This window comes from Helianthus annuus, chromosome 16 (genome assembly GCF_002127325.2).
Source record: "Helianthus annuus cultivar XRQ/B chromosome 16, HanXRQr2.0-SUNRISE, whole genome shotgun sequence".
Lineage (NCBI taxonomy): Eukaryota > Viridiplantae > Streptophyta > Magnoliopsida > Asterales > Asteraceae > Helianthus > Helianthus annuus.
In genome coordinates, this window is record NC_035448.2 from 41050107 (window position 1) to 41076329 (window position 26223).

At 39.5% G+C, this 26223-nt stretch overlaps 1 protein-coding gene across 1 annotated transcript; it reads left to right on the top strand.

The window, feature by feature from the left end:
- Positions 1-1088: 1088 nt before the first annotated feature.
- LOC110928043 lies at positions 1089-5513 on the top strand. Its single transcript, XM_035985260.1, has 10 exons — positions 1089-1653; positions 1738-2003; positions 2888-2975; positions 3064-3185; positions 3261-3348; positions 3438-3546; positions 4371-4534; positions 4699-4819; positions 4905-5176; positions 5266-5513. Exons 4-10 carry the CDS (start codon positions 3110-3112, stop codon positions 5369-5371), a joined length of 936 nt encoding a protein of 311 aa, XP_035841153.1. The 5' UTR covers positions 1089-1653; positions 1738-2003; positions 2888-2975; positions 3064-3109; the 3' UTR covers positions 5372-5513.
- Positions 5514-26223: the final 20710 nt, after the last annotated feature.

Sequence of the window (26223 nt, forward strand, 5' to 3'; positions counted from 1 at the left end):
CTTGTGCGACTGGAACTGTTGTGCGATTGCTTGTGTGTTTGGGTGCTTGTGCGATTAGTTCCACGTCCGGGTTTTATGTTACTCGGTTTCACATTATAGCAGTTTCCAAAATAATAACCACAATCAATTAGCATAATTCGGTCAACATCATTAACAAATTTCCTATTTTTGATCACCAATTAACATCCAAATCTGTTTCCAATTTATCTAGTATCGATCAAACAAGCAAATAATTCATGAATTTGTATGAACTTTAACATGATCACATGAACAATATTCACAACTCAACATAACCGATTACCTTCCTTTAGAACTGAAATCATCACACCGATCCATTCGACAACAAGGCATAGCATCCTAATAACATCAATTCGGTTCTAGCTTATAATCATGTAACACCATTTACAAGAACAACATATATCATAACACTCAACCCATCGAACAAATCCTAGCAGCCATATCATTCAACAGTTTCAATTCCATCACGCAAACAATTCGAGAACAACCATGCTAGCCGATTATCAACATTCAATCTAACAATCCAAATATGTAACATAGTGGCTGATTTACATCCATTATGATTAACACATACAAAATCAGTCACAGCTTCAATAACATGATAGCACATCACCCGAAACATATACATAACAAGAATACTAACCGGTTAGAAAGGGAAACAGGGTTTGATCCGAATAACAAAAGATCTCCGATAGAGAATATGCTTGCCGTCAAGTTGAGAGGGAGAGGAACCGAACTAGGGTTTGAGTGTGTGTGTAGAGATTTTGTAAAAAGTGGAGAATGGTTACAACTCTCCTAAGTGTTATTCGGTTTAAGGAAGGATGGGCCGAACCCACCACTTGGGCCGCCCTATAGTTCAATTGCAAGTAACACGGCCCAAGGCCTTGTGCGGTCGAGTGGGTGTGTGTGTTGTGCGATCGGGTTATGTAATGCCTAAACATTTATATAACTTATCATACACACATAATGCACATAACATCATAACATTCATTAACTCAAAGTATCATATAGGCACGTAACTTGTACGTAACGTTACAAGATAAGTCTAAAGTTCGAGTTGTCACATTATCCCCAACTAATTGGAAATTTCGTCCCGAAATTTGGTATGCACTCACTGAGGAAGCTAGGTAAGTTCAATCGTTCACTGGTTTTTCCTGGGGTGTCACAATTGTGGTCAGGTAATGATTCTTCATATTATTAAAATTGTCTCATTATATCATATTATTTCATAATAGATTATATATAGATTTTAGGGTTTTAATTAGGGATATTGATTAATGAGGCTTTTTACATACCACAATTGCATGATCATTCAATGGGGCAATTTACGGTAGGCTTTAATTGCATTGATTATTCACCAATTTCTTCCTAGGAAGGTAAATGGTCTTAATTTCAATTATATGACCTCCACCCTCCCTATTGTTGTGGGCCCATATTCAGAGTTGTTACTTTACTATCATGTCTAGCTCTCTTAGTGTGAATACATCAGGAATTGGTGTTGGCGACCAATTGGTCCTTGCTGACCTCCGTGAAGGGAGTACCGGCCCCATCACGGTTATGGTTTGCAGAAAGTGGGACGTCACAAGTGTCAATGGACGCTTCATGAGCACCGACTATGTCATCAGTGATATAAAGGTAACTATCACTCTTTTAACCCCCGTACCCTTTCCCTTTTACGAGTTTCATCGTTATTGAAAGTCTGCTGTTTGGTTTGCATAGGGAGGTGTGATGCATTGTACCGCCCGGAATAACATTGCACATTACCTCTTTGACAAGCTCAAAGAGGGTGGGATATATTTACTCAAGGGTTTTATAGTCCAACGCACCGATCAATACCGGATTCTGAAAGACAGCCCCTTTGTTATCGGGTTAAATGGCTCCACGGTAGTTAAAGGTTGACGATGCCAGTGGTTCATTTACGCGCTACCCGTTCTTACTTACGGCGTTTGAGGACCTCCAACCAACAGAGGGCAAGTATTTTGTAGGTATGTTTACTCTCCTCATGCTGGTGTAACGGTTTTGCGGCGGAAATCAGGTTCGAAAACCAGTAGTAACACCACATAGTATGGAACTGATCTTTTATGTAGTTTGTAGAATGCTATGACCGGCTGAGAGAAATAAAAGGGAATCCAAATAGAGTGGATAAGATCGCAAATTAGTAAAAGTCGGGTGTTCCATTGGTGTTAGGAAGCCTTTGACGTCTCTCCACATAAGCCGGTGGGAACCACCCGTTTCTACCTCTACATTATCCTTCAGACAATCCCAAAGGGCTCACCTGGGTAGAAAATCATTTTACTCTTAAAATCTACAAAGACTACTAACTAAATGTAAAACATGTGCACAGTAAACGGGTCAAGTAATGGGCCAAACTGGTTGGAACATTTAAACGTAAGAATCATTTTGCTTTAAGAATCTACAAAGACTAATGACTATCTGGTGTAGAATAGCAGCTACTCTATTGTGATACGTTCTTTCTCCTTCAACCTTCGAATGCATTAGAAATTCTTTTAGGACTTGGAACATTTAAACGTTATTCTTCCAGGTAAAAATTCACATGCACACAAATCATTGAAACAGAAAACCCAAAAACCAAAAATATGTCCGTACGAGAAATAACCGAACGAATGGTGAATCCGGTTTTTAATTCAGCCCCTAGCCGTATTCGAATATAAATTCAGAATCCGGGTTCCACAAACCTTGCATATTCGGATAACCAAACTGAATGAAAACGAATAAACCAGACAATAACTAGTTCGATCAGCTAACTAAACCGAATAAATTAGTTTACTCAGTTGAATTTGGCTCAAATTTGGCTCAGTTAGGCTATTGGACACATTTATAATTCAGACTAATTTTCATTGCACTGCAGATGTTATCGGATATGTTACTAAGGTGGGGCCGCAGTCTGTGAAAGCATCGGGTGCTCGCGCGGTTGAGTTCAATCTAACCAACGAACGGTAGGTACCTCATCCTTATTGCCTGTTTGGTCTTTCTTTTTCCCTAACCTAAGTCTTTAAATTTTTAACCTTTTTTAAATTCTCACAGCAATCGCCGAGTTAGAGTGACGCTGTGGGGTGATCTGGGTGATGTTATGATTAAGAAGAAGGACGAAAACCCGGCTGTCTATTCTCTAATCCTGACTTCCATGAGTGCAAAGTTTTACCTGGGTACGATTGTTTTCCGACGCGTAAATTATTATGCGTACTACTTCAAAAATCTTTACCTAACTTAAGACAATGCAGGTGTCCTTGGTTTGTCCAGTTCATCGTCAACTATGCTCATTGATTCCTCCGAGGTTCCCGCACTGCAAACTTTTAAGTCGTCTGTCAGGTACTGTTACAGCCTTTGTCACACACACTTTAATTATCTGTTTTTTATACGTTTATTGCTCTGGCTGAATATGAAACTATGCTTCCCAGCTGTGTTGCTATTGGAGATACTAGCGATCCAGTCACCGAGGAAGTGGTATGTGTTGGTACCCTACAAGAGCTTGTGGACAGAGTTCGTGCTGACAAATCCAAAAAGAAGGTATTTATCCCAACTGACTGTTTGCATTCGTCTCTCCCTTTATACCGATTCAACCAGTAAACCAGTACTTTAACCAACGCAATACTCAAACCCTTTCCTAAAAAAAATGGCTTTGGCAGCTAACAAGAAACTAAAAGAAATGATTAACCAACTTTATGAGCTTTAAATCATCCTAATGATTGGTTGATATTTACAAATTAAATCAAACAAGACCTTTTTCATAGGTTCAAAACTATATATTTGACAAAGGGTACGTTGTTGTGATGGTAACGGCAACCTGGTGGTCCTCGCTTGGGTTGGTTGGGGGAATAAGTACTGAACTGCTACACACACTCTCCATTAAAACCATTCGTGCATACTAGATTTTATAGAATATAATTTAATAAACTCTCATATCCTCTTTTGTTTTTTTAAAACTTTTATTATTTTTTAAAGTTAGTATAAGTTAATGAATACATCATTCCATCTTCGCCATCCTTAAATTAAAACATCAGAAGATGACCAGAGTATGTGCAGACAACCATTATTCTGTTATAAAACAAACAAGAGCATAATTAGCATATGCTTTAAATTTCAAGATTCACCACCACCGCTACCGCCGGCGCCACCACACCACCACTGTGAACCACCACCGTTGGGCTCATACCAATCTCATTTCTTCAACTTTTAATCACAAAAAAAACCACAAGAAACATCTAGGGTTCTTGATTTTTTATTGATCCACTGCTAAACAGAACTGCCTAATCTACCAAATGTGTGGAAATAGGGATTACCCTCCCCGACATAACCTGCCTATGTGCCTACTTGTGTTTTGTTCGTTGTAGGCCATCCTTTTCCGGAACGTTGTAGAGATTACGTCTATTAGAACCAAGAACAGCTGGTATCTTTTCGCGTGTTCCGGGAGCCAGTGTCGTAAGGGACTAACAAGAGAGGGTGGTTACTTCATTTGCAAGGCGTGCAAATCCAAGGTTGACTATCCAAGGACGAGGTATACACTTCAACATCTCATGCACAACTTCATTACTTTGTTCCCCTTCCCATATGATGCCATGATTCTTTGTTGTCCGGGGTGATTTGGTGCCCTTCTACCTTCACCACCAAACAATTTTGGCCCCGTAGTACCATTATTATTGATCTACTATACCCTGCTAGGTTTCGGATTCAGGCGGATGTAACTGATGGAACGATGAGCACCATTGTCACCCTCTTTGATGAAGTTGCTGAGCAGTTGGTTAAGAGGACCGCAAAATCCTTGGTAGAGGAACAGCTGAAGGTATGCGCACTACTCATTACAAGGTGGTTTTGAAGCATATGTGAAATTGCTACGATAACTTTTCTGGTTTGTATTTGGTATGCAGGATACTTCTATTGATGCTCCCATACTACCCTCCGCCCTCGAATCCCTTATTGGAACAAAACACACTTTTGAGATTAAGAGCCACACATACTACCGTTATGGAGAATATGAGAGCTTCAATTGCGCGAAGATTGTTGGCCCTGGTATGGATGATACAGATGGGAGCGTTAAGGTTCTCACGTCGGATTTGGGTACCATACCATCTGACTCCCTAAAGCGTGGTTCGAACCTCCCGCCCCCGACACCCGGAACTGGACGCAAACTTAGAAAGCTGTAAGTTACACCTACCAATTGTCCCCTGTTTCGAATGTTTACATGTTGGAACTTTGCGCCAATACATACATTCCCATCTTTCTTTGCAGCTACGTTGAAGAATCGGATGACGATGATGAGGGGGTGTCCGTTGACCGTGTGCATGTTACCGATGTGGTAGACGATAGTGGGGATGCTAAGAAGGGCTCCCGCTGATATGGCGGTGGTCATTTCTCATTTTCTTCAAGTGTTTGCGCTCTTGTGACTTTCTCTTTTATGGATTCAAATAATGTGGCGACACCTATGACTTGTGCCCACACCAAAACTGTGATGTTTTTCTATTGCGCAATATATGTAATTTTTCCGCCTTACCAGTCTCTTTGGATTTATTAAAACAATTCAGCCACGTATTTACGACGAACAAAAATACTCCGCCTAAAAAGCGATGGTAGAGTCCAAATAGGATCATAATATGCCACCTCCGAACATACGCTTCCAAATACGTTTACCCAACCCTTTTGTTACATCTTTAAAGTCACATATAACTTCCAATCACTGTAAAAGGGTTCTATAAATGTTTGTTCAGAATCATGCATACTCCAATAGAATAATACCAATGAACAACGTAAAATAAGTTTCGGAATCATATAAGACTTACATGAATTTTTATCTAAGATGTTGAATAAAGCATATAGATGAATGCAAATGTACAAGCAATGACCGTGTCATTATACAATCTTCGTGAGCACCTACGTGGAAGTCTGCATTATAAACAACAACGAAATAAGCAAATTATGACTTGTGCTAAACAAATACCTTACGACATATGACCTTTTCCGTCTGACTGTGCCTGTATCTGTTATTTGGGTAAAAAAAACAGGTGCGTGGCCAACAATAAATATAATATTTAAACCAGCTTTAACATGTTAAGAGTTATTTGCCGTATATTCTGGGCCTTTTCCTTCAAATCAACTTTCTTTGTTTTACCCCCCCCCCCCGCCGCGGGGACATGTATGAATGCTTCATTTTGGACGATGTATTATGTAACATTGTATGCAACATACAGCTGGCTGTGCGCCCCTTTGTGATGCTCGAAGCCTCTTTCGCCTTTCATGCATATTCACGTGTTATGCCTAACGGGTTGATCCAATACGTTTGTGGGCTAAAACTGCTTGAACAGGCTGGAACAAACAGAGGTATGAAACTTTTAATTGCAGTGTTACCCCCGACCCCACATATGGAGTTTTAAATACTGAATTCTAACCCTTCCTGTTCCCTCATAAAAGACGAGGTTTGCAGGTTATGGCCTACTGCTCTTGATGTGGTTAGTAATTCGATACAAGCCCGCCTTTGTTCCCATATGTAACACCCCGAAAACGGGTTGGTAATCAAACCACGTTAACACTACACGACGGGTAAAATACAGTAAGTGATAAAAACTTACCCGGTAAATTATAGGATTTAAATAAATAAATCTAATATATATATTAAAAGGATGAGAAATACTTTGAGAAAGCAAAGTATATAAAAAGGCCCGAGATTTAACGGGACTTAAAATAAAACGGGTTGTGAACAAGATAAAGTAACTAGGAAATAAATAACTTAGTACAAGTCTTGTAATTAAATGAAAGAAGTTAGTTTGATGTGCAAATAGTCTAAAAAGATAAACTAAAGGGGCTGATTATGTATAAGTGGCCAAACTAGACTTTTAAAAAAATAATAAATCAAACACACACACATCAGTGTGTGCGTGGATGGGAGCGACCAGGAGAGGGGGGAGAACCCCCAAACCCTTATTTCATCTAATTTGATTAATTGAAGTGTGAATTGGGCATGTAATCGCTGCATGAATCAAAAATGTTGATCACCTACACTTGTCTAACATTAGGTAAGTTGCAATTTCAGATTCGGTGATGTTTGATTTTTGGGTAAAGTTTAATTAGTAGAAATTTTGGAATGAATGTTGAATCTATGAGTGTTATTGTGATTATATCTTGGTTTAGAAACAAACCCTAGCAGAAAATTTGATGAATTGTTGTCAAAACTAGGGGTTTGGTAATTACCCTATTATGTGCTAAGTGGGTTTTATGTTAAGATGATGAACACTCAGATTAGAATGTAAGATTGATGAATATTGAGGTTATGATATAAGTTCTTGATGTAGTTCATGAACACTAGACTTAGAATTTTGAATATGTTGATGTAAATCTTGGTAAAGATAACTAGTTATGAACTAGTTAGTAAATAAGTGATATTATGCACATTAGGTGTTTGTTAAAATGCCCGAATGAATGTTGACATAATGAAATTATGAAAGAAACGCGTAATTGGCTAACTCGACTAACTACGTGTAATACGGAATAATATGGGTTCTAAACGTGATGTTGATTGAACTTATTGTGCGTGTAATATAATTGAAGTTAGTTGATTGTCGAAAGTCAAATAAACCAACATTGAAGTCGGATAGTAGTTCCGACATAGAGTTTGTAAGATGGAATAGTCGTAAGTAATAATGACTAAACTAACCGTCTTACGAATTATGATGATAGTTTGACGCTTGACAAGCTAGGTGGAGGCTTGGAAAGGAAGCGGGTCAAACGAAGCAAATAAGAAGTAAAAGCATGTTTCGGATGCAAGGTAAGTAAAACTTACACCTACTTGTAGTATACGTGTTTATTTTATAGACGATAAATACAACAAAGGATTTGGTTTGAATTATGGGTTCCATCACGAAACAAATTGGGTTGGAACGAATAGAAACATTTTAAACCATGATTAATGGTGAAAAAAATGGCAAAATGGTAAACTAGTCATGAATTGGTTAATAGTTTAAGAGTTTTCTTAAAGTTACCTTATAGCGTAACTAGTAATGGAAAATGGGTAAAAATGGAAATCTAGTCATGTATTGACTAAAGTAAAATAAGTTTCAAAGGACACCCATAGCATAAGCCGAATGGGTTAAAAATATAGGAAATTGACTTTAGAAAGAAAGGAATCTAGTGAGAAAATCCGAAATGGTTCGGATGTGTGATTTGTAATTAAAAACCATGTTTTTGTTACATATGAAAATGTTGGGTTATATAGATCGAACGGGTCAAATGGTGGGAATAACGTCATTTGACAAAATCAACTAATGTGGTGGTCAAGTCATGTGTTACAGGAGCGAATAGTAATTTGGATAATTGCGTCGCCATAGAATATCGGTAATAAAAGCAAGGTGTTGAAACGGGTCACTAGGTTGACTCGAGCCAGGTACGTATAAATACGATTGTGGTTAAACATACATTTTTTTGGGTCACATAAGTAGCAAATGCCCTTCGTCGTAAATGAGGGGCTAAAGTTGACTAAAATGCCCTTGTTGGGTAAACCGGGCAAACGGCCTTTAAAGGTTGTTGGAAATAAGTGTTTTGGAAGATTAAATCCTTAAGATAAGTATAAAAGGGATGTTATGGGACCTTAGTGCATAAATACCCTTAACGGGTCAAAATAAGCATACAAACGAAAACGGGTTTAATTTGTGTAATAAACCGGGGATTATAATCTAGTTGGTAGATAACATTAAGTTGAAGAAGTATATGAGATATAAAGGTCAAATACACAAGTTTGATGATGAAATCACGAACGGGTCAAAAGTTGGCAAAAAGGGTAATAAGCCAAATACTTAAAAGTCTGAAATTTTGTTAAACCGGATGTTAGATTTTAACTCCATATGATGGAGAATCAAATTACAAACACGTAGGAAGAAACGGTAGGTTAAACGGACGAGCGGATTGAAAGATACGAAAGTTTTCGTGTCAAAAACGGCAAAAAGGAAAGGAATGATGCAGGGGTCACCGTAACTTACGGTTCCACCGTAAGTTACGATGGACATGATTTGGTTACGATAAATGCCTACTGTTGTACGGTTGAATAATTGAAACACAGAGGCCACCGTAACTTACGGTGCCACCGTAAGTTACGGTGGAGGTCAGAAATGAGTTTTTGTTTTGGATTTAAGATATCCATGTTGGATTTTCCTAATTTCCCCGTTGTATTAGTTTAATTAATTATCAAAACTGACATTTAAGTTGGTTTTGATCACAGGTGAATGTCGAGAGTCCCGGATGAAGATCGAGCATCGAGCAAGAACCGAACACACATTAAACAAAGCTTCCGCAACGTTGTTTTGTCGTTATTCTAAACGGCGAATTAAATCACATTATGTATATCACTTAAGTTGTAAAAGTTTTTAACAACCCCGTATTTCCGATGTATATATATATAATCATTAATTACATGATTATTTTCGCAAAATATACGTTAAACCTTGATTTATAAGAACGGGTGTTACAAGTTGGTATCAGAGCCTTGGTTTAAGAGATTCGAGTATGGTGGGGAGGAACCATGCTTGGACTTAAACCTTATGCTCTTGACAAAGAATAGTGTTCGATTCGAGGCTTGATCGCAAATCCGGTAAGTGCATGTATGCTAATGGTCTAGCGTGTTAAAGTGTTGTAGACAACACATAGGGTTACCGTGTAATACACGTTACCCCAATTGAATGATTGATGTAGTTGACAAAAATACGCGCGTTGACGGGTATAGTAGAAAAAGCCTTGTATTATAATACAGGCGATTATTGAATTTGATATTACTAACTTTTGTGAATATCTTGATTGAAGGACACTTGCATTTAAAGATGACAAGAGTTGAACAAATTAAGGATACGATAGAGAAACGGTCCGAAGTATGACGAGAGGGGCATGCTCACCGAGGACTAAATCGCGTAACGACCGCGAACAAGGTTAATGGCAAGGAACGCCCGTTGGGGCAAACATTACCAGGTGCACATTTTAAATAATCGCACAAATAGTAATATGCAACAAATAAGTAGAAATTGAAAGTTGCATATGTAGATTGAAAACTTGGAAAAAAATCCGAATAGAGAAAGTATTCGGGATATTGTTTCCAAGAGAAACAAATAGAGGCGTTACTTACATAGGGCGTGATGTGAAAACTATAAAAAGGTCATGTGTGTCATGTGTTAATCGCTTACTCTGGCCAAGTAAGTAGTGGCATATGAAACCATGAACTTCTTATGGCGGACACATTTACATCCGATGTAGTAAGGGCGGAGTGAATGGGACTAATTAAAAAGTACCCAAATGAATCGGATAAGCAAAATATTTGATAATAATGTAAACGCACAACCGAGTGACAGAAGCGTATTACATCAGGATAATGAGCCCGAGTGAAGGGACAAAGAAGCATGTAAAATGATTTAGACAAGTATTGGGAGGGAGTGTACTTACACTCGAACCCAGAAAACGCAAGCTTGTAAAATGATTTAGACAAGTATTGGGAGGGAGTGTACTTACACTCGAACCCGGAAAATGCAAAATATGTCCCTTAACGGGTCGTTTTTGTAAAACGTCAAACTTAAAGACAAAGTCGGAATGTAAGATTGAATGTAACACCTCGAAAAATTTCGTCCAATAATGTCTTGACACGTGTCATAAGGTTCCGGTATGTGAAAATATACTTTAGAGGGACTAAAAGTGACAAACAGTGAAAACTATGGAACGTAAGGGTCCAAAGTGTCAACAATGGATAAATAGACTCTATGATAACCCTACATAATGTTTATAACCTTAAACGGATGGTTCATGGATCATACGACGCGGAAATTGCACAAAAGTGAGGAATTACAAACTATAGGGGCCAAAAGTGTCAACATGTTTAATTTATACCTCTGAGTGAACTTTTGGCAGACCCGAAGCTTTGAGAAGCTAAAATATACTCACTAGAATATGTGGTTAAAATTTCATGAAGTTTCGTCAACGTATGAGAAAGTTATGGCCAAAACCGTACTTGAGGGACTAAAAGCGTCAACGTCGAATTTCATGGCTTTTCGGTTGAGCGCAAAGTTATCCGAGGACATTACCATGTTGGTAAATGTCCTAAGGTTCTTAAAAACCAAGTTTGGGGGTTTACGAGTCGAGAAAAGTAGCCGAAACATCGCGTGCAAGACCAGGGACCAATTCTGCCATGTTTGAAACTTGTTTGGCTGATCAGCAGGTCAGGCGACCCGCCTGGACAGACCCAGGCGGGCCGCGTGGGGCTACCAGTAACAGATTTCGCGAAATTGGGTTATTTGGGTCCGAATTTGAGTGCTAACCAGCTGTTTTTCACCTCCAATTGCTCCAATAAAATTGCTTGCATGGCTAGGACAACAGTAACCTCTGAATCCAGCTTTAAATCAGATCAAAAGACCAATTCTTGGGCATTTTCATAGTAACCAAGAAGCTCTCAACTTTCAAGAACTTCACAAGCAACTTCTGGAGCAAATCTGAACATCAAGGCCGATTCCTAGTGTTAACTAAGCATCAATAGGACCTTTGTAAGCTTCTAATTATGTCCTTAATTCGTTCTTGCATCGATTATTAGTAAAAGTCAAACTGATTGTTCTTATACTTTGACTTTCTGATTAAATGAGTTTCACTCAGTCATTTCTCAAATTGAAACCACATATATGTTGGTATTTATGTGGGAAACAAACCCTCAAAAGGGTATTCTCTTATTCCCACTTAATGCATGCTAATTGTCGAGTCAAAGGCTTTCTTAAAAAGTCAACAGAAATGGTTTTTGTGAAAAATAGCTTAAAAGGGAATGTTGTTGACATGCAATCTGTTTGATCATCATAAATAGCTTTATAATGAATATAAGAATGTGTTTTACCATGATCAACTCGACAATCTTTAGTATAAATACGAATCGGAACCGAAAGTCTTGTAAAACGACTTTTTCGTAGACTATCGATTCGGATTCGTACATGCATGTTTGAGATCTGTATTGGAGAGTATTTTTGACCACTTTTTATTTTGGTAAAACTCTCTGGAATTTTGTTGTTTGAGTCTATGCTTAGCCAATTCATTTGCATGTTTCCGATTATGCTTAAAAGTTGACTATTTTGCCCTTTTTGATATAAAACGTGATTTTTGGAAAAGTGAAAGAGTAGAAATCTTTATTTCTAATATATAAACTTGCACCGAAAATTTCGGATCAGTTGGTGGTCCAGATTTTGAGTTATGGCCATTAGCGTAAAACTATGTTCTTAAGTTACACAAACGGCCCTTTTCGCATATAACCTATTTCAGGCCACGTTTTGATATAAAACTTTTTACCCACTGATGTTATATAATATTTTGGGATTTTTGATGATTTTTATTTAATTTTTGGCTGATCGTATCTTAGATCGCTTAGTTATTTCGGTTTATGTCGGTTTTGACCGTTTAGGCCATAAAATGAGTTTTATGCATTCTTTTGACCCGAAACCTTTTCCTACTGATTTTATATGTTAAATAAATTATTTTAAGTATTCTGGAAATATAAAAATCCCAGATTTATTTTGAAAACCCGGAAACGGCGTTAAATCGCAATTTAAGCATTTTTAGCGCATAGTAAGCGTTATACTCATTTTAAACATATAGGACTTATACCTACTGATGTAATTAGCATATTTTCACATAATAACAGTAAGTATAAGTATATGAACTCAGGTTTCCAGTTTTGGTAGTTTTAGCCCTTGTGAATTTACTAAAATACCCCTACGGTGCATAGTTTGATTTTAAATGTTAAGTTTGGTATATGGGTCATACCCTACTGTTATAGCATATTAAATAAAGTATATTTACTGTATAAACCAGACCCGAAACTCAGATTTCTAATTTGACTCTTTTATAATCTTTTAAATGACCAAAATGCCCTTCTAAGGCATAAATTGAGTTTAAACTTATTCCGGGCAATATAGAACATAACTCACTGATGTTATATCATATTATCTCAGGGAACTTGCATTTGACTCTCTTGGCTACCCGTAACGCCCTTTTTGCGTTCAGTTCGGTTTACGTAACTAGTTTGCGTAAATTGACCGAAACGGGTCAAACGTTATCATTTTTATCTCAAAATCCAGAATGTATTTAGTATACCCATATTATACAAGTATTCAAACTTGTCGGGTCTAAATCACATTCTATCCGGTCTTTCGCTTAATCGTGCGTAAACCGTATCATTCTTAAAACTAACCGGTCAAAGCTTAGGCTTAAATAAAAGACCCGTTAGAAATCTAATAGGTTATTATAAACCTTTGTTCCAGATTAGGAGGCCCAGTAAAAGCTACCACACTTACCGTTTGTGTTACATACTTGCTCAGGTAAATACATTTTGACTTATTTTCCCTATACGGGCTTGGGGTACGGTATTTAAAATACCGCTTGATCGGGCGCACAAGTCCTGCACCTTATGGGTGTACAGTCTTGAATAGCTTGTGCGACTCGTTTAAACAGTCTTGTCTTACTTTAGGCTTTGGGGGGTTATTGACCGTGTCCCGGATATCCTTGGCATTATCTTACGAGATGGCCACGACCAGAGCACGGGGTGTAGGCGTACACTCGGCGTGTATAACTCTTTAATGTGGTGTGTCATTTAATCTTTAGCCCGGACAGCAGATCCCGGGCCACCAAAGATACGAGTGCATGTAAATCGTTCACAAGTTTATATTGCATAATTATCCCAAGTTAATAAAAATATTTATGCCTTGTGCATTTAAATCAATTTTCAATCATTTTCAAAATGAGTCGGTTGATTTGTATTTACCAGTGTAAACTGATGTATTTTTCCCAAAAGGTTAAGTGCAGGTACTATACGAACTAGGCTGGCTGTTTCCTAAGAGCGTCCACTATAGTCTCGCAAGCTCGGACGACAAAATATCTGTTGAACAATTTTTATCTTATTTTATTTGATCCGCCTGTGGATCCGTTTCAACTACTTATGATGTTATTATGTCATTTTAAATTAAAGTTGAAATGTATCTATTCTGCTTCCGTTGTGCATTATTATATTGTGTTGTTTGTCTATGACGATGCCAACTACGTCACTGTACCCCACACCGGGCCCACCGGTGACACGTGGAAATCGGGGTGTGACAGGTTGGTATCAGAGCCAACGCTGAGTGAATTAAACACTAGTCTTTTGTGTTTAATCTCAGTTACACAATTGCACAATCCTCGATTTTCGAGTCTAGACAAAGAACTTAGGAAATGTTCGACATTTCGTTTATTTTACCTTTATTTTTTATTATTAGCTTTGTCTTATATATTTTGTTGTGCAACTTGTTTAATTTTTGACAGGTTCATCATGCCGCCACGTATGCGAGGACGAGGAGGATTCGCCACATCGCACGATCATGAGGCAGGACCCTCACACAGGCGAGCTCCATCAGCTTCGCACAACACCGCAGCCAACGATCTTTGGAGATCATTTGCCGAGCCAGCCAGGCACTCAGTATCTGCGAGCACTTCGCCATCACTACCCCAATCATTTGGGCCCCACTCGGAAAATGGGCCCCATGGTTCCCATGGATCTTTTATTCCATTACACCAGTCACCTCACCACCACCCAGCTTATCAGGGCCTATACAACCCTGATGCTTACTTGGACGAACCAGTGGGTTATAACCCACTAGGACCTGAAGACCACTTCTCTGGTGATCACGAGATGGAAGTTGACGAGGACACGGACCCTTCACTACCACCGTCAGGTACGCCTAACCATCCCATTGAGATATCGGATGGGTCACCATACAGGGGATCACCATTCAATGGTGTGGACAGCTTTCAGGAGAGGTTTCGGCAGCACGATTGGTATTACACCCCCAGCCGCCACAACTCTCCGATGCTCCAGTCTCGCCATGGTTCGTCGGTGCCCTCGCAGCACCACTCTCAGCAGCAGCAGCTTCAGCAGCCGCCCTTGCAGCAGGACCTATCTGAGGCCCTCTGGCGCGACGTGATCACTCCGTCGCCACCGCCACCACCAGTTTTGCCTCCTCCGCCTCAGAGGCCAAGGAGGAATGCGCGTATGTCTACGCGAGGAGGGATTCGCATTGGTACCCCTCCACACATTGGTAGCAGCCGCTACTCACCTCTTCATGAGGAGTCCGAGATGGGGGAGTCTCCGCATCCCGTTTCGGAGGTCACTTCTGCGCCGATTCCGCCGCAGAACTTCGGAGAGCCGATTCCGGCTTACGCCAGCGCAGCGCAGTTCAACCCGTTTGAGCCGACTTTTCCTCCCGGTTATGATTATACGGGAGATCCCTACTGGTTAGCCTCAGGCTACAACCCTCTCAACCAGGAGAGTACTTTTGGAGGTCCCTGGGCTACGGGACCATCAGCTTTTGGTTTCCCATCGCAGGGATACCAGCAGCCGCAGCCTCCACAGCCACAGCAGTACCAGCCACCACCGCCGGCACCTATGATGTCGCCGCCGCAGGTTCAGGAAATCCTGCAAGGAATAAACAGTGTACGACGTGATTTGCAACATGAGATGCGAGCTGATCGCCGACGCAACGATGGCATGTTCAAGAAGATGTTTGATTTGCTCAAGGGTAAGAGTAAGAAGGATCGTTGAATCCTTTGATTGTTATCTCATTTACTCATGTCCCTGCGTGGACATCTATTCCTGTATTCTACCCCTGCGTGGGTATATTTCCCTTATTCTACCCCTGCGTGGGTATGTTGTTCTGATAACCCCTGCGTGGGTTTGTTTTATTTTATTTGTTGTTGTTGTTATTTGTTTAGCCCCTGCGCGGGCATGTTATTCATGTTATTTGAATTAAAGTCCCGTTTAGGGCAAAGATGTACTAGTTACTTTAATTAAAATTTGAAATGGTTAATTTGAATTTCTCATTTTATTTATGTGCATGAATATAATAATTAAAATAAATGGAAAATATCAATTTTTATTTGATTTGCCATTTTAATAAGAATCTTAGTAAGGTATAACCTAGCTTGAATGCCTTATTAACAGGCCTGGCCATGATGGTAAAACCTGGTTGAAAAGATTCAACTCTCTGTTAACATCTGAAAACATGTTAACATTCCTGGCTAAGCGTGATCTGTAAAATCACACATGCCACATTTTTTAATACATTATCTACAGATTATATCTGTACACAAGTCTGTTTATGACTTGATACCTACGGGTTATGACTATGTCATATAGTGGCAGTTGTGGTTTATAACTCCCTGCCTAATAAAGGATTATTTGTTTAATTATACAATTTATAATCCTATAAAATCTAAATTTATAATTTAGTAGCTGTCCGTAGTGACTAGGCCTATGGTGCCAATATATATATTTCATTCCATGATATAGTTGCTATTAAAAGTGCTGAATGAAATTAGTTAAATTAGCTGTTATGGTTCTTAATACCATGGCTAATAAATCGTCAAGAACGATCATACTGTTAGGTTTCTAAATAGACCTTGTCCTTTATTGTAGCTTAAAGCTACAATGGCCAAATCGGAGGAGACCAACAGTCGTTCTGGAGAACACCCAGATAATACCAGAATTCACGTCACTGGTGAAGAATTGCAAGCACTGATAGATAACGCTGTTGCCAAAGCTATGGATAGGCAATTCAGAGAATCTAGCGGTACTCGGAGTAGGACCCGAACAGTAACGCACGTAAAGCCCAAGACTCATTCTGAGGCTCATAGTAAGCCACCTTCTAAAAAGAGTGAGCCGAAGAAAGATGAGGATGATAATCACTCCTCCAACCACAGCAGTATTCCTAAGCAAGAAGTCAAGCTGAAGCATGATACGTACAGCAAGTCCTGTACGTACAAATATTTCGTATCTTGCAAACCTAGAGATTTTACTGGGGAAAAAGGAGCAGTAGATTGCATGACGTGGATCGATGAGATGGATACTGTGGTTGATATCAGCGGGTGTGCTGATAGGGACGTCGTGAAGTACGTGTCCCAGTCATTCAAAGGAGATGCGTTAGCATGGTGGAAGTCACTCCTACAAGCTGCCGGTAAGGCCACACTGTACGGTTTGTCATGGGAACAGTTTGTGGCCCTGATTAAAGAGAATTTCTGCCCGCAGCATGAGGTCGAAAGAATTGAATCAGATTTTGTATCTCTGGTTATGAAGAACCTCGATTGTCAAGCGTACCTTACTACGTTCAACACCTTGTCTCGTTTAGTGCCTTATCTGGTGACCCCGGAGCCGCGTAGGATTGCTCGATTTATTGGGGGTCTGGCACCGGAGATAAAGGCAAGCGTCAAGGCTTCAAGGCCTACTACATTTAGATCCGTAGCTGATCTATCCCTCTCCCTCACTCAAGATGTAGTCAGACTGAGAGCTATGAAGAGCTCAGAGGAGAACAAAAGGAAACGTGAGGATGACACCTCACGTAGATCTGAGAAACGACACAAGGGAAACAACGACCATAGGAAAGGGTCGGGGTTCAAGAAAGGAGATCAGTCGGGTGAAAAACCCAGATGCAAGGTTTGTAGGAGGCATCATTTTGGGAGATGCAGGCAGGAGTCTAAATCCCAGTCTCAAGAAAAACGATGTTGAATCTGCAAGTCCACAGACCATAAAGCTGTGGATTGCAAGAAAATGAAGGATGCAACTTGTTTCGGTTGCAACGAGAAAGGGCACATTCGGCCAAACTGCCCAAAGAATGCAAAGAAAGCTGACGACGGGAAGAAGACTAATGCGAGAGTCTTCAGAATGGACGCCAAGGAGGCAGTTCTTGACGACAACGTCATTACAGGTACGTTTCTTGTAAATGATGTTTTTGCTAGAGTCTTGTTTGATTCAGGGGCTGATAAGTCGTTTGTAGATGATAAGTTTTGTAAATTGTTGAACCTTCCTGTTAAAACCTTAAGTGTGAAATATGAGGTGGAATTAGCCGATGGAACCATAGAAACCGCCTCGACTGTTCTAGATGGATGTGTTATATCCATTAGGAATCATTCTTTCCCGTTATCCTTGCTTCCCTTTAAGCTAGCTGGATTCGATATAATGATAGGCATGGATTGGTTATCGAGTAACCAAGCCCAGATTCTGTGCAACAGAAAGCAAGTAGTAGTTAAGACTCCATCTGGTGAGTCACTTACCATTCAAGGAGACACCCAGCATGGATTGCCGGAGCAAGTGTCCATGCTCAAGGCATCCAGGTGCATGCAGAAAGGATGTGTCATTTACATGGCACAAGTTACCATTGATGAGCCGAAGCCGAAGATTGAGGATATCCCTGTTATTTCGGAATATCCTGAAGTATTTCCTGAAGAACTACCCGGTTTGCCACCGGATAGGCAAGTGGAGTTTCGAATAGACATCATTCCAGGCGCAACACCTGTCGCAAGAGCACCATACAGATTGGCACCAACGGAGATGAAGGAGTTGAGGACGCAGTTGGATGATTTATTAGCTAAAGGTTTTATTAGACCTAGCTCATCTCCTTGGGGAGCGCCAATCTTGTTCGTTAAAAAGAAAGATGGGTCGATGCGTCTGTGCATCGATTACCGTGAGCTTAACAAGGTCACTATTAAGAATAGATATCCATTACCCAGGATCGACGATCTGTTCGATCAGTTGCAAGGAGCAAGCTATTTCTCCAAGATTGACCTGAGGTCGGGTTATCATCAGTTGAAGGTCAAGGATGAAGACGTACACAAGACCGCGTTTAGGACTCGTTATGGACATTACGAGTTCCTAGTGATGCCGTTTGGGCTCACAAACGCACCAGCCGCGTTCATGGATCTCATGAATCGCGTCTGCAAACCCCATTTAGATAAGTTCGTTATCGTCCTTATTGACGACATCCTTATCTACTCGAAGAGCCAAGTTGACCATGAGAAACACCTTCGTTGTATTCTCAAACTTCTGCATCAAGAGAAGCTTTATGCCAAATTTTCGAAGTGTGAATTTTGGCTTCGAGAAGTCCAATTCCTTGGACATGTAGTAAGTGAGCGTGGTATCCAAGTAGATCCCGCGAAAGTAGAAGCAGTCATGAACTGGCAGGAGCCGAAGACTCCTACTGAGATTCGCAGTTTCCTCGGATTGGCAGGATATTATAGGCGATTTATTGAGAGCTTTTCAAGAATTGCTGCGCCCCTAACTTCGTTGACTCGTAAGAAGATTAAGTTCGATTGGGGCCCTAAGCAGCAGGAATCCTTCGATATTTTGAAGAAGAAGTTGAGCAACGCGCCAGTGTTGACACTGCCCGATGGCATAGAAGACTTCGTAGTGTATTGCGATGCATCGCATACTGGTATGGGTTGTGTACTCATGCAAAGAGGTAAAGTCATTGCCTACGCTTCTCGTCAGTTAAAGGTGCACGAGAAGAACTACACCACCCACGATTTGGAATTGGGTGCTGTTGTGTTTGCTTTGAAGCTATGGAGACATTACTTGTACGGAACCAAGTGTATAATTTATTCGGATCACAAGAGTCTTCACCACTTGTTCAATCAGAAGGAATTGAACATGCGACAAAGGCGATGGATGGAAACTCTAAATGATTATGACTGTGAGATAAGATACCATCCAGGCAAGGCAAATGTGGTTGCCGACGCCTTAAGCAGAAAGGAAAGGGTGAAACCGATCAGAATCAATGCCAAGCGTATTGAGATAAGGAATAATTTGAACGAAAGGGTGTTAGCTGCACAGAAGGAAGCTGTGTTGGAAGCTAACTATCCTGAGGAGAAGTTAGGAGTAACTGAGGAGCAGTTATCCTACGACAAGGATGGAATGCTACGACTAAACGGACGAATATGGGTTCCAGTTTATGGAGGACTTCGGGATGTTATCCTCCAGGAAGCCCACAGCTCTAAATATTCCGTTCACCCTGGGGCTGATAAGATGTACCAGGATCTGAAAGCAAACTACTGGTGGATTGGTTTGAAAAAGTCAGTAGCTGAGCATGTAGCTAAATGTTTGACTTGTGCGCAAGTCAAGGCTGAGCATCAGAAGCCGTCAGGTTTGCTTCAGCAACCTGAAATTCCCAAGTGGAAATGGGAAATGGTGACAATGGATTTCATCACCAAGTTGCCGAAGACGAAAAAGGGAAATGATACCATATGGGTCATAGTAGATAGACTGACTAAGTCAGCTCATTTTCTACCCATCAAAGAGACGTATAGCTCAGATATGTTAGCTCAATTATACGTCGATAAGATTGTAGCACTACATGGTATACCTATATCTATTATCTCTGATAGAGATACTAGATATACGTCGCATTTTTGGAAGAGTTTCCAACAATCGTTGGGCACTCGTTTGAATTTTAGTACGGCCTATCATCCTCAGACTGATGGTCAGAGTGAGCGTACTATTCAAACTTTGGAAGACATGCTTCGTGCATGTGCGATCGATTTGGGTGGTAGTTGGGATAAGAACCTACCACTGATTGAATTCTCCTACAACAATAGCTACCATTCCAGCATAAAAGCTGCGCCTTTTGAGGCCTTATATGGTAGAAAGTGTAGATCGCCCATTTGTTGGGCAGAAGTTGGAGATGTCCAATTGTCAGGACCAGATATCGTTTTTGAAACGACCGACAAGATAGTTCAGATTCGCGATCGTTTGAAAGCTGCCAGGGATAGGCAGAAAAGTTATGCGGATCCTAAGCGCAAAGATTTTCACTTCGATGTAGGTGGTAAAGTATTGCTTAAAGTATCGCCCTGGAAGGGTGTGATGCGATTTGGAAAGAAAGGCAAGCTGAGCCCGAGATATATAGGACCTTTCGAGATTATCGAACGTGTCGGGTCAGTCGCTTACAAGTTAAACTTGCCTGAAGAGCTTAGTGCTATTCATAATGTGTTCCACATCTGTAATTTGAAGAAGTGTTTCGCTGACGATTCACTGGTTATACCGCATACAGATATACACATAGACGAGAGTCTGAAATTTGTGGAAAAACCTTTGTCGATTGAGGATCGACAGGTAAAGAAGCTTCGAAGGAAGCACGTGCCTATTGCTAAGGTCAAATGGGATGCCCGTAGAGGTCCCGAATACACGTGGGAAGTGGAATCCACGATGCAAGAAAAATATCCCCATTTGTTTCAATAAATCTCGAGGGCGAGATTTCTTTTAAGGGGGTGAGGATGTAACACCTCGAAAAATTTCGTCCAATAATGTCTTGACACGTGTCATAAGGTTCTGGTATGTGAAAATATACTTTAGAGGGACTAAAAGTGACAAACAGTGAAAACTATGGAACGTAAGGGTCCAAAGTGTCAACAATGGATAAATAGACTCTATGATAACCCTACATAATGTTTATAACCTTAAACGGATGGTTCATGGATCATACGACGCGGAAATTGCACAAAAGTGAGGAATTACAAACTATAGGGGCCAAAAGTGTCAACATGTTTAATTTATACCTCTGAGTGAACTTTTGGCAGACCCGAAGCTTTGAGAAGCTAAAATATACTCACTAGAATATGTGGTTAAAATTTCATGAAGTTTCGTCAACGTATGAGAAAGTTATGGCCAAAACCGTACTTGAGGGACTAAAAGCGTCAACGTCGAATTTCATGGCTTTTCGGTTGAGCGCAAAGTTATCCGAGGACATTACCATGTTGGTAAATGTCCTAAGGTTCTTAAAAACCAAGTTTGGGGGTTTACGAGTCGAGAAAAGTAGCCGAAACATCGCGTGCAAGACCAGGGACCAATTCTGCCATGTTTGAAACTTGTTTGGCTGATCAGCAGGTCAGGCGACCCGCCTGAACAGACCCAGGCGGGCCGCGTGGGGCTACCAGTAACAGATTTCGCGAAATTGGGTTATTTGGGTCCGAATTTGAGTGCTAACCAGCTGTTTTTCACCTCCAATTGCTCCAATAAAATTGCTTGCATGGCTAGGACAACAGTAACCTCTGAATCCAGCTTTAAATCAGATCAAAAGACCAATTCTTGGGCATTTTCATAGTAACCAAGAAGCTCTCAACTTTCAAGAACTTCACAAGCAACTTCTGGAGCAAATCTGAACATCAAGGCCGATTCCTAGTGTTAACTAAGCATCAATAGGACCTTTGTAAGCTTCTAATTATGTCCTTAATTCGTTCTTGCATCGATTATTAGTAAAAGTCAAACTGATTGTTCTTATACTTTGACTTTCTGATTAAATGAGTTTCACTCAGTCATTTCTCAAATTGAAACCACATATATGTTGGTATTTATGTGGGAAACAAACCCTCAAAAGGGTATTCTCTTATTCCCACTTAATGCATGCTAATTGTCGAGTCAAAGGCTTTCTTAAAAAGTCAACAGAAATGGTTTTTGTGAAAAATAGCTTAAAAGGGAATGTTGTTGACATGCAATCTGTTTGATCATCATAAATAGCTTTATAATGAATATAAGAATGTGTTTTACCATGATCAACTCGACAATCTTTAGTATAAATACGAATCGGAACCGAAAGTCTTGTAAAACGACTTTTTCGTAGACTATCGATTCGGATTCGTACATGCATGTTTGAGATCTGTATTGGAGAGTATTTTTGACCACTTTTTATTTTGGTAAAACTCTCTGGAATTTTGTTGTTTGAGTCTATGCTTAGCCAATTCATTTGCATGTTTCCGATTATGCTTAAAAGTTGACTATTTTGCCCTTTTTGATATAAAACGTGATTTTTGGAAAAGTGAAAGAGTAGAAATCTTTATTTCTAATATATAAACTTGCACCGAAAATTTCGGATCAGTTGGTGGTCCAGATTTTGAGTTATGGCCATTAGCGTAAAACTATGTTCTTAAGTTACACAAACGGCCCTTTTCGCATATAACCTATTTCAGGCCACGTTTTGATATAAAACTTTTTACCCACTGATGTTATATAATATTTTGGGATTTTTGATGATTTTTATTTAATTTTTGGCTGATCGTATCTTAGATCGCTTAGTTATTTCGGTTTATGTCGGTTTTGACCGTTTAGGCCATAAAATGAGTTTTATGCATTCTTTTGACCCGAAACCTTTTCCTACTGATTTTATATGTTAAATAAATTATTTTAAGTATTCTGGAAATATAAAAATCCCAGATTTATTTTGAAAACCCGGAAACGGCGTTAAATCGCAATTTAAGCATTTTTAGCGCATAGTAAGCGTTATACTCATTTTAAACATATAGGACTTATACCTACTGATGTAATTAGCATATTTTCACATAATAACAGTAAGTATAAGTATATGAACTCAGGTTTCCAGTTTTGGCAGTTTTAGCCCTTGTGAATTTACTAAAATACCCCTACGGTGCATAGTTTGATTTTAAATGTTAAGTTTGGTATATGGGTCATACCCTACTGTTATAGCATATTAAATAAAGTATATTTACTGTATAAACCAGACCCGAAACTCAGATTTCTAATTTGACTCTTTTATAATCTTTTAAATGACCAAAATGCTCTTCTAAGGCATAAATTGAGTTTAAACTTATTCCGGGCAATATAGAACATAACTTACTGATGTTATATCATATTTAAAGCATATTATCTCAGGGAACTTGCATTTGACTCTCTTGGCTACCCGTAACGCCCTTTTTGCGTTCGGTTCGGTTTACGTAACTAGTTTGCGTAAATTGACCGAAACGGGTCAAACGTTATCATTTTTATCTCAAAATCCAGAATGTATTTAGTATACCCATATTATACAAGTATTCAAACTTGTCGGGTCTAAATCACATTCTATCCGGTCTTTCGCTTAATCGTGCGTAAACCGTATCATTCTTAAAACTAACCGGTCAAAGCTTAGGCTTAAATAAAAGACCCGTTAGAAATCTAATAGGTTATTATAAACCTTTGTTCCAGATTAGGAGGCCCAGTAAAAGCTACCACACTTACCGTTTGTGTTACATACTTGCTCAGGTAAATACATTTTGACTTATTTTCCCTATACGGGCTTGGGGTACGGTATTTAAAATACCGCTTGATCGGGCGCACAAGTCCTGCACCTTATGGGTGTACAGTCTTGAATAGCTTGTGCGACTCGTTTAAACAGTCTTGTCTTACTTTAGGCTTTGGGGGGTTATTGACCGTGTCCCGGATATCCTTGGCATTATCTTACGAGATGGCCACGACCAGAGCACGGGGTGTAGGCGTACACTCGGCGTGTATAACTCTTTAATGTGGTGTGTCATTTAATCTTTAGCCCGGACAGCAGATCCCGGGCCACCAAAGATACGAGTGCATGTAAATCGTTCACAAGTTTATATTGCATAATTATCCCAAGTTAATAAAAATATTTATGCCTTGTGCATTTAAATCAATTTTCAATCATTTTCAAAATGAGTCGGTTGATTTGTATTTACCAGTGTAAACTGACGTATTTTTCCCAAAAGGTTAAGTGCAGGTACTATACGAACTAGGCTGGCTGTTTCCTAAGAGCGTCCACTATAGTCTCGCAAGCTTGGACGACAAAATATCTGTTGAACAATTTTTATCTTATTTTATTTGATCCGCCTGTGGATCCGTTTCAACTACTTATGATGTTATTATGTCATTTTAAATTAAAGTTGAAATGTATCTATTCTGCTTCCGCTGTGCATTATTATATTGTGTTGTTTGTCTATGACGATGCCAACTACGTCACTGTACCCCACACCGGGCCCACCGGTGACACGTGGAAATCGGGGTGTGACATTGAAGCGAGGTCTTAATGCATACCGGGAGGGTTGCAATAATAGCGACTTCGGTAAAACACCCGGTTGGTGGGTAAGGATTTAAACGCATACGTAGACTGAGAAACAGGAACGCGAAATAGAAAGTCAAAAGACTCGGAATATGAGTCATGACTAAAAGATGACAAGAATTTTCGCAAACATAAATTTTGATTAAAAAAAAATTCGTTCGGCTAGTTAAAAGTCGAACGGGTCGAACAAAGAATGAAATTTGACGTTCACCAGTGATGAAATTTCACACGAACAAGTCAAACGAATTAAATAAATGATGACGCTTACTAATATAAGTAGGCGCGGACTGAATAAGTAAAAGTGTGAGATGTTAACTAACCTATGTAAAGGGTTATGGGCATTAAGAACGTTAAGATTAAAGAACCCGGGTAATGGGTTGTATAGAAGTATAAGTATGAACCGGGAAACGGTAAGCGTAGAACAAACTGACGCGTAAATAACGTCAGAAGTCATAAAGTCGGAGGATTAGTCCGGAAGTAAACAAATGAAGCCTTAGACTACGGTCAAGGTCAATTGAGGTTCAAGAGCGAAAATAAACGATTCCAAACATAATAAGAGATGCCTTGAAGCTATATATGTATATATACATTTGAATATAGACAAGAATAAAAGATGATCTACGGGATCATCATAACCTACGGGATTAAACACAGTGTTAAGGTCTACGGGACCAAAAAGACCCTCGGGTCATAAAGAGAAGGAAACGAGTTGTTAATATCTCACCTTAAAAAGGTGAAAAATTTAAAGAAATAGCCTATGAGGCTAAGTGAAAGAACTTACGGGTCAGTAGTGTAAAGCAAGGGAACTAGATATGATTCCCCGCGTAAAATGAGAACGGAAAAGAATAAATTATGGGTTGTCAATTTCCTTAATATGAGTAATTGACATAGTTAAAAGGAAAAACGTTAAACTAAAATTCAGTTTTAGTAAGAAACAACGTTTTAACAAATATGAATACTATAAGACGAATTTGGAAATAACAAATATCAAAGAGTATGGGTCTTAACGTCGATAGGTGCAAGACGATATATTCGAAAAAGTGGTATTTTCGAAAATGAAAGGTTGATATAAATTAAACATGACGTGACACGATCACGGTCAAGAAATGTAATGTGAAGTGGAATCACATTATCACCAAGTGAGTGGTAACAAGCAACTGGACTAATAAGTCTAGTTAGTGAGACCGGTTAAGGTCATTTAAGTAAGTTGGTTGCTTGTAAGAGGTGGATTCGGTATAACTGAACCGAATAAATGAATTTGAAAAAAAAAAACAAAAAGAAATTGTTGCTAAAAGTGAAAGATTTCACTAAAGACCTTTTTAAACGGGTCAAAGTAACGGACCCATAAAGAATTCGATAGTATATGAAAGTGATGAATATCGCTAAGTAACTAAACTAGTGGAAATAACGAGATCACGTTATTCCGAGTTGCACTATGTCGTATGAGATACGTAGACAAATAATAACCAAAAAGATGTTACCATACTTTTCTGGTAATACTAATAATTGGATAAAAGTATAAGTAATGTTTAAAAGAATTCTCGGCTCAAAT

Coding starts and splice junctions, on each gene's coding strand:
- LOC110928043 (XM_035985260.1), top strand. CDS start 3,110: ATGATTAAGAAGAAGGACGAAAACCCGGCTGTCTATTCTCTAATCCTG. Junction 3,349..3,437: donor ACTTTTAAGTCGTCTGTCAG/GTACTGTTACAG, acceptor TATGCTTCCCAG/CTGTGTTGCTATTGGAGATA. Junction 5,177..5,265: donor GGACGCAAACTTAGAAAGCT/GTAAGTTACACC, acceptor CTTTCTTTGCAG/CTACGTTGAAGAATCGGATG.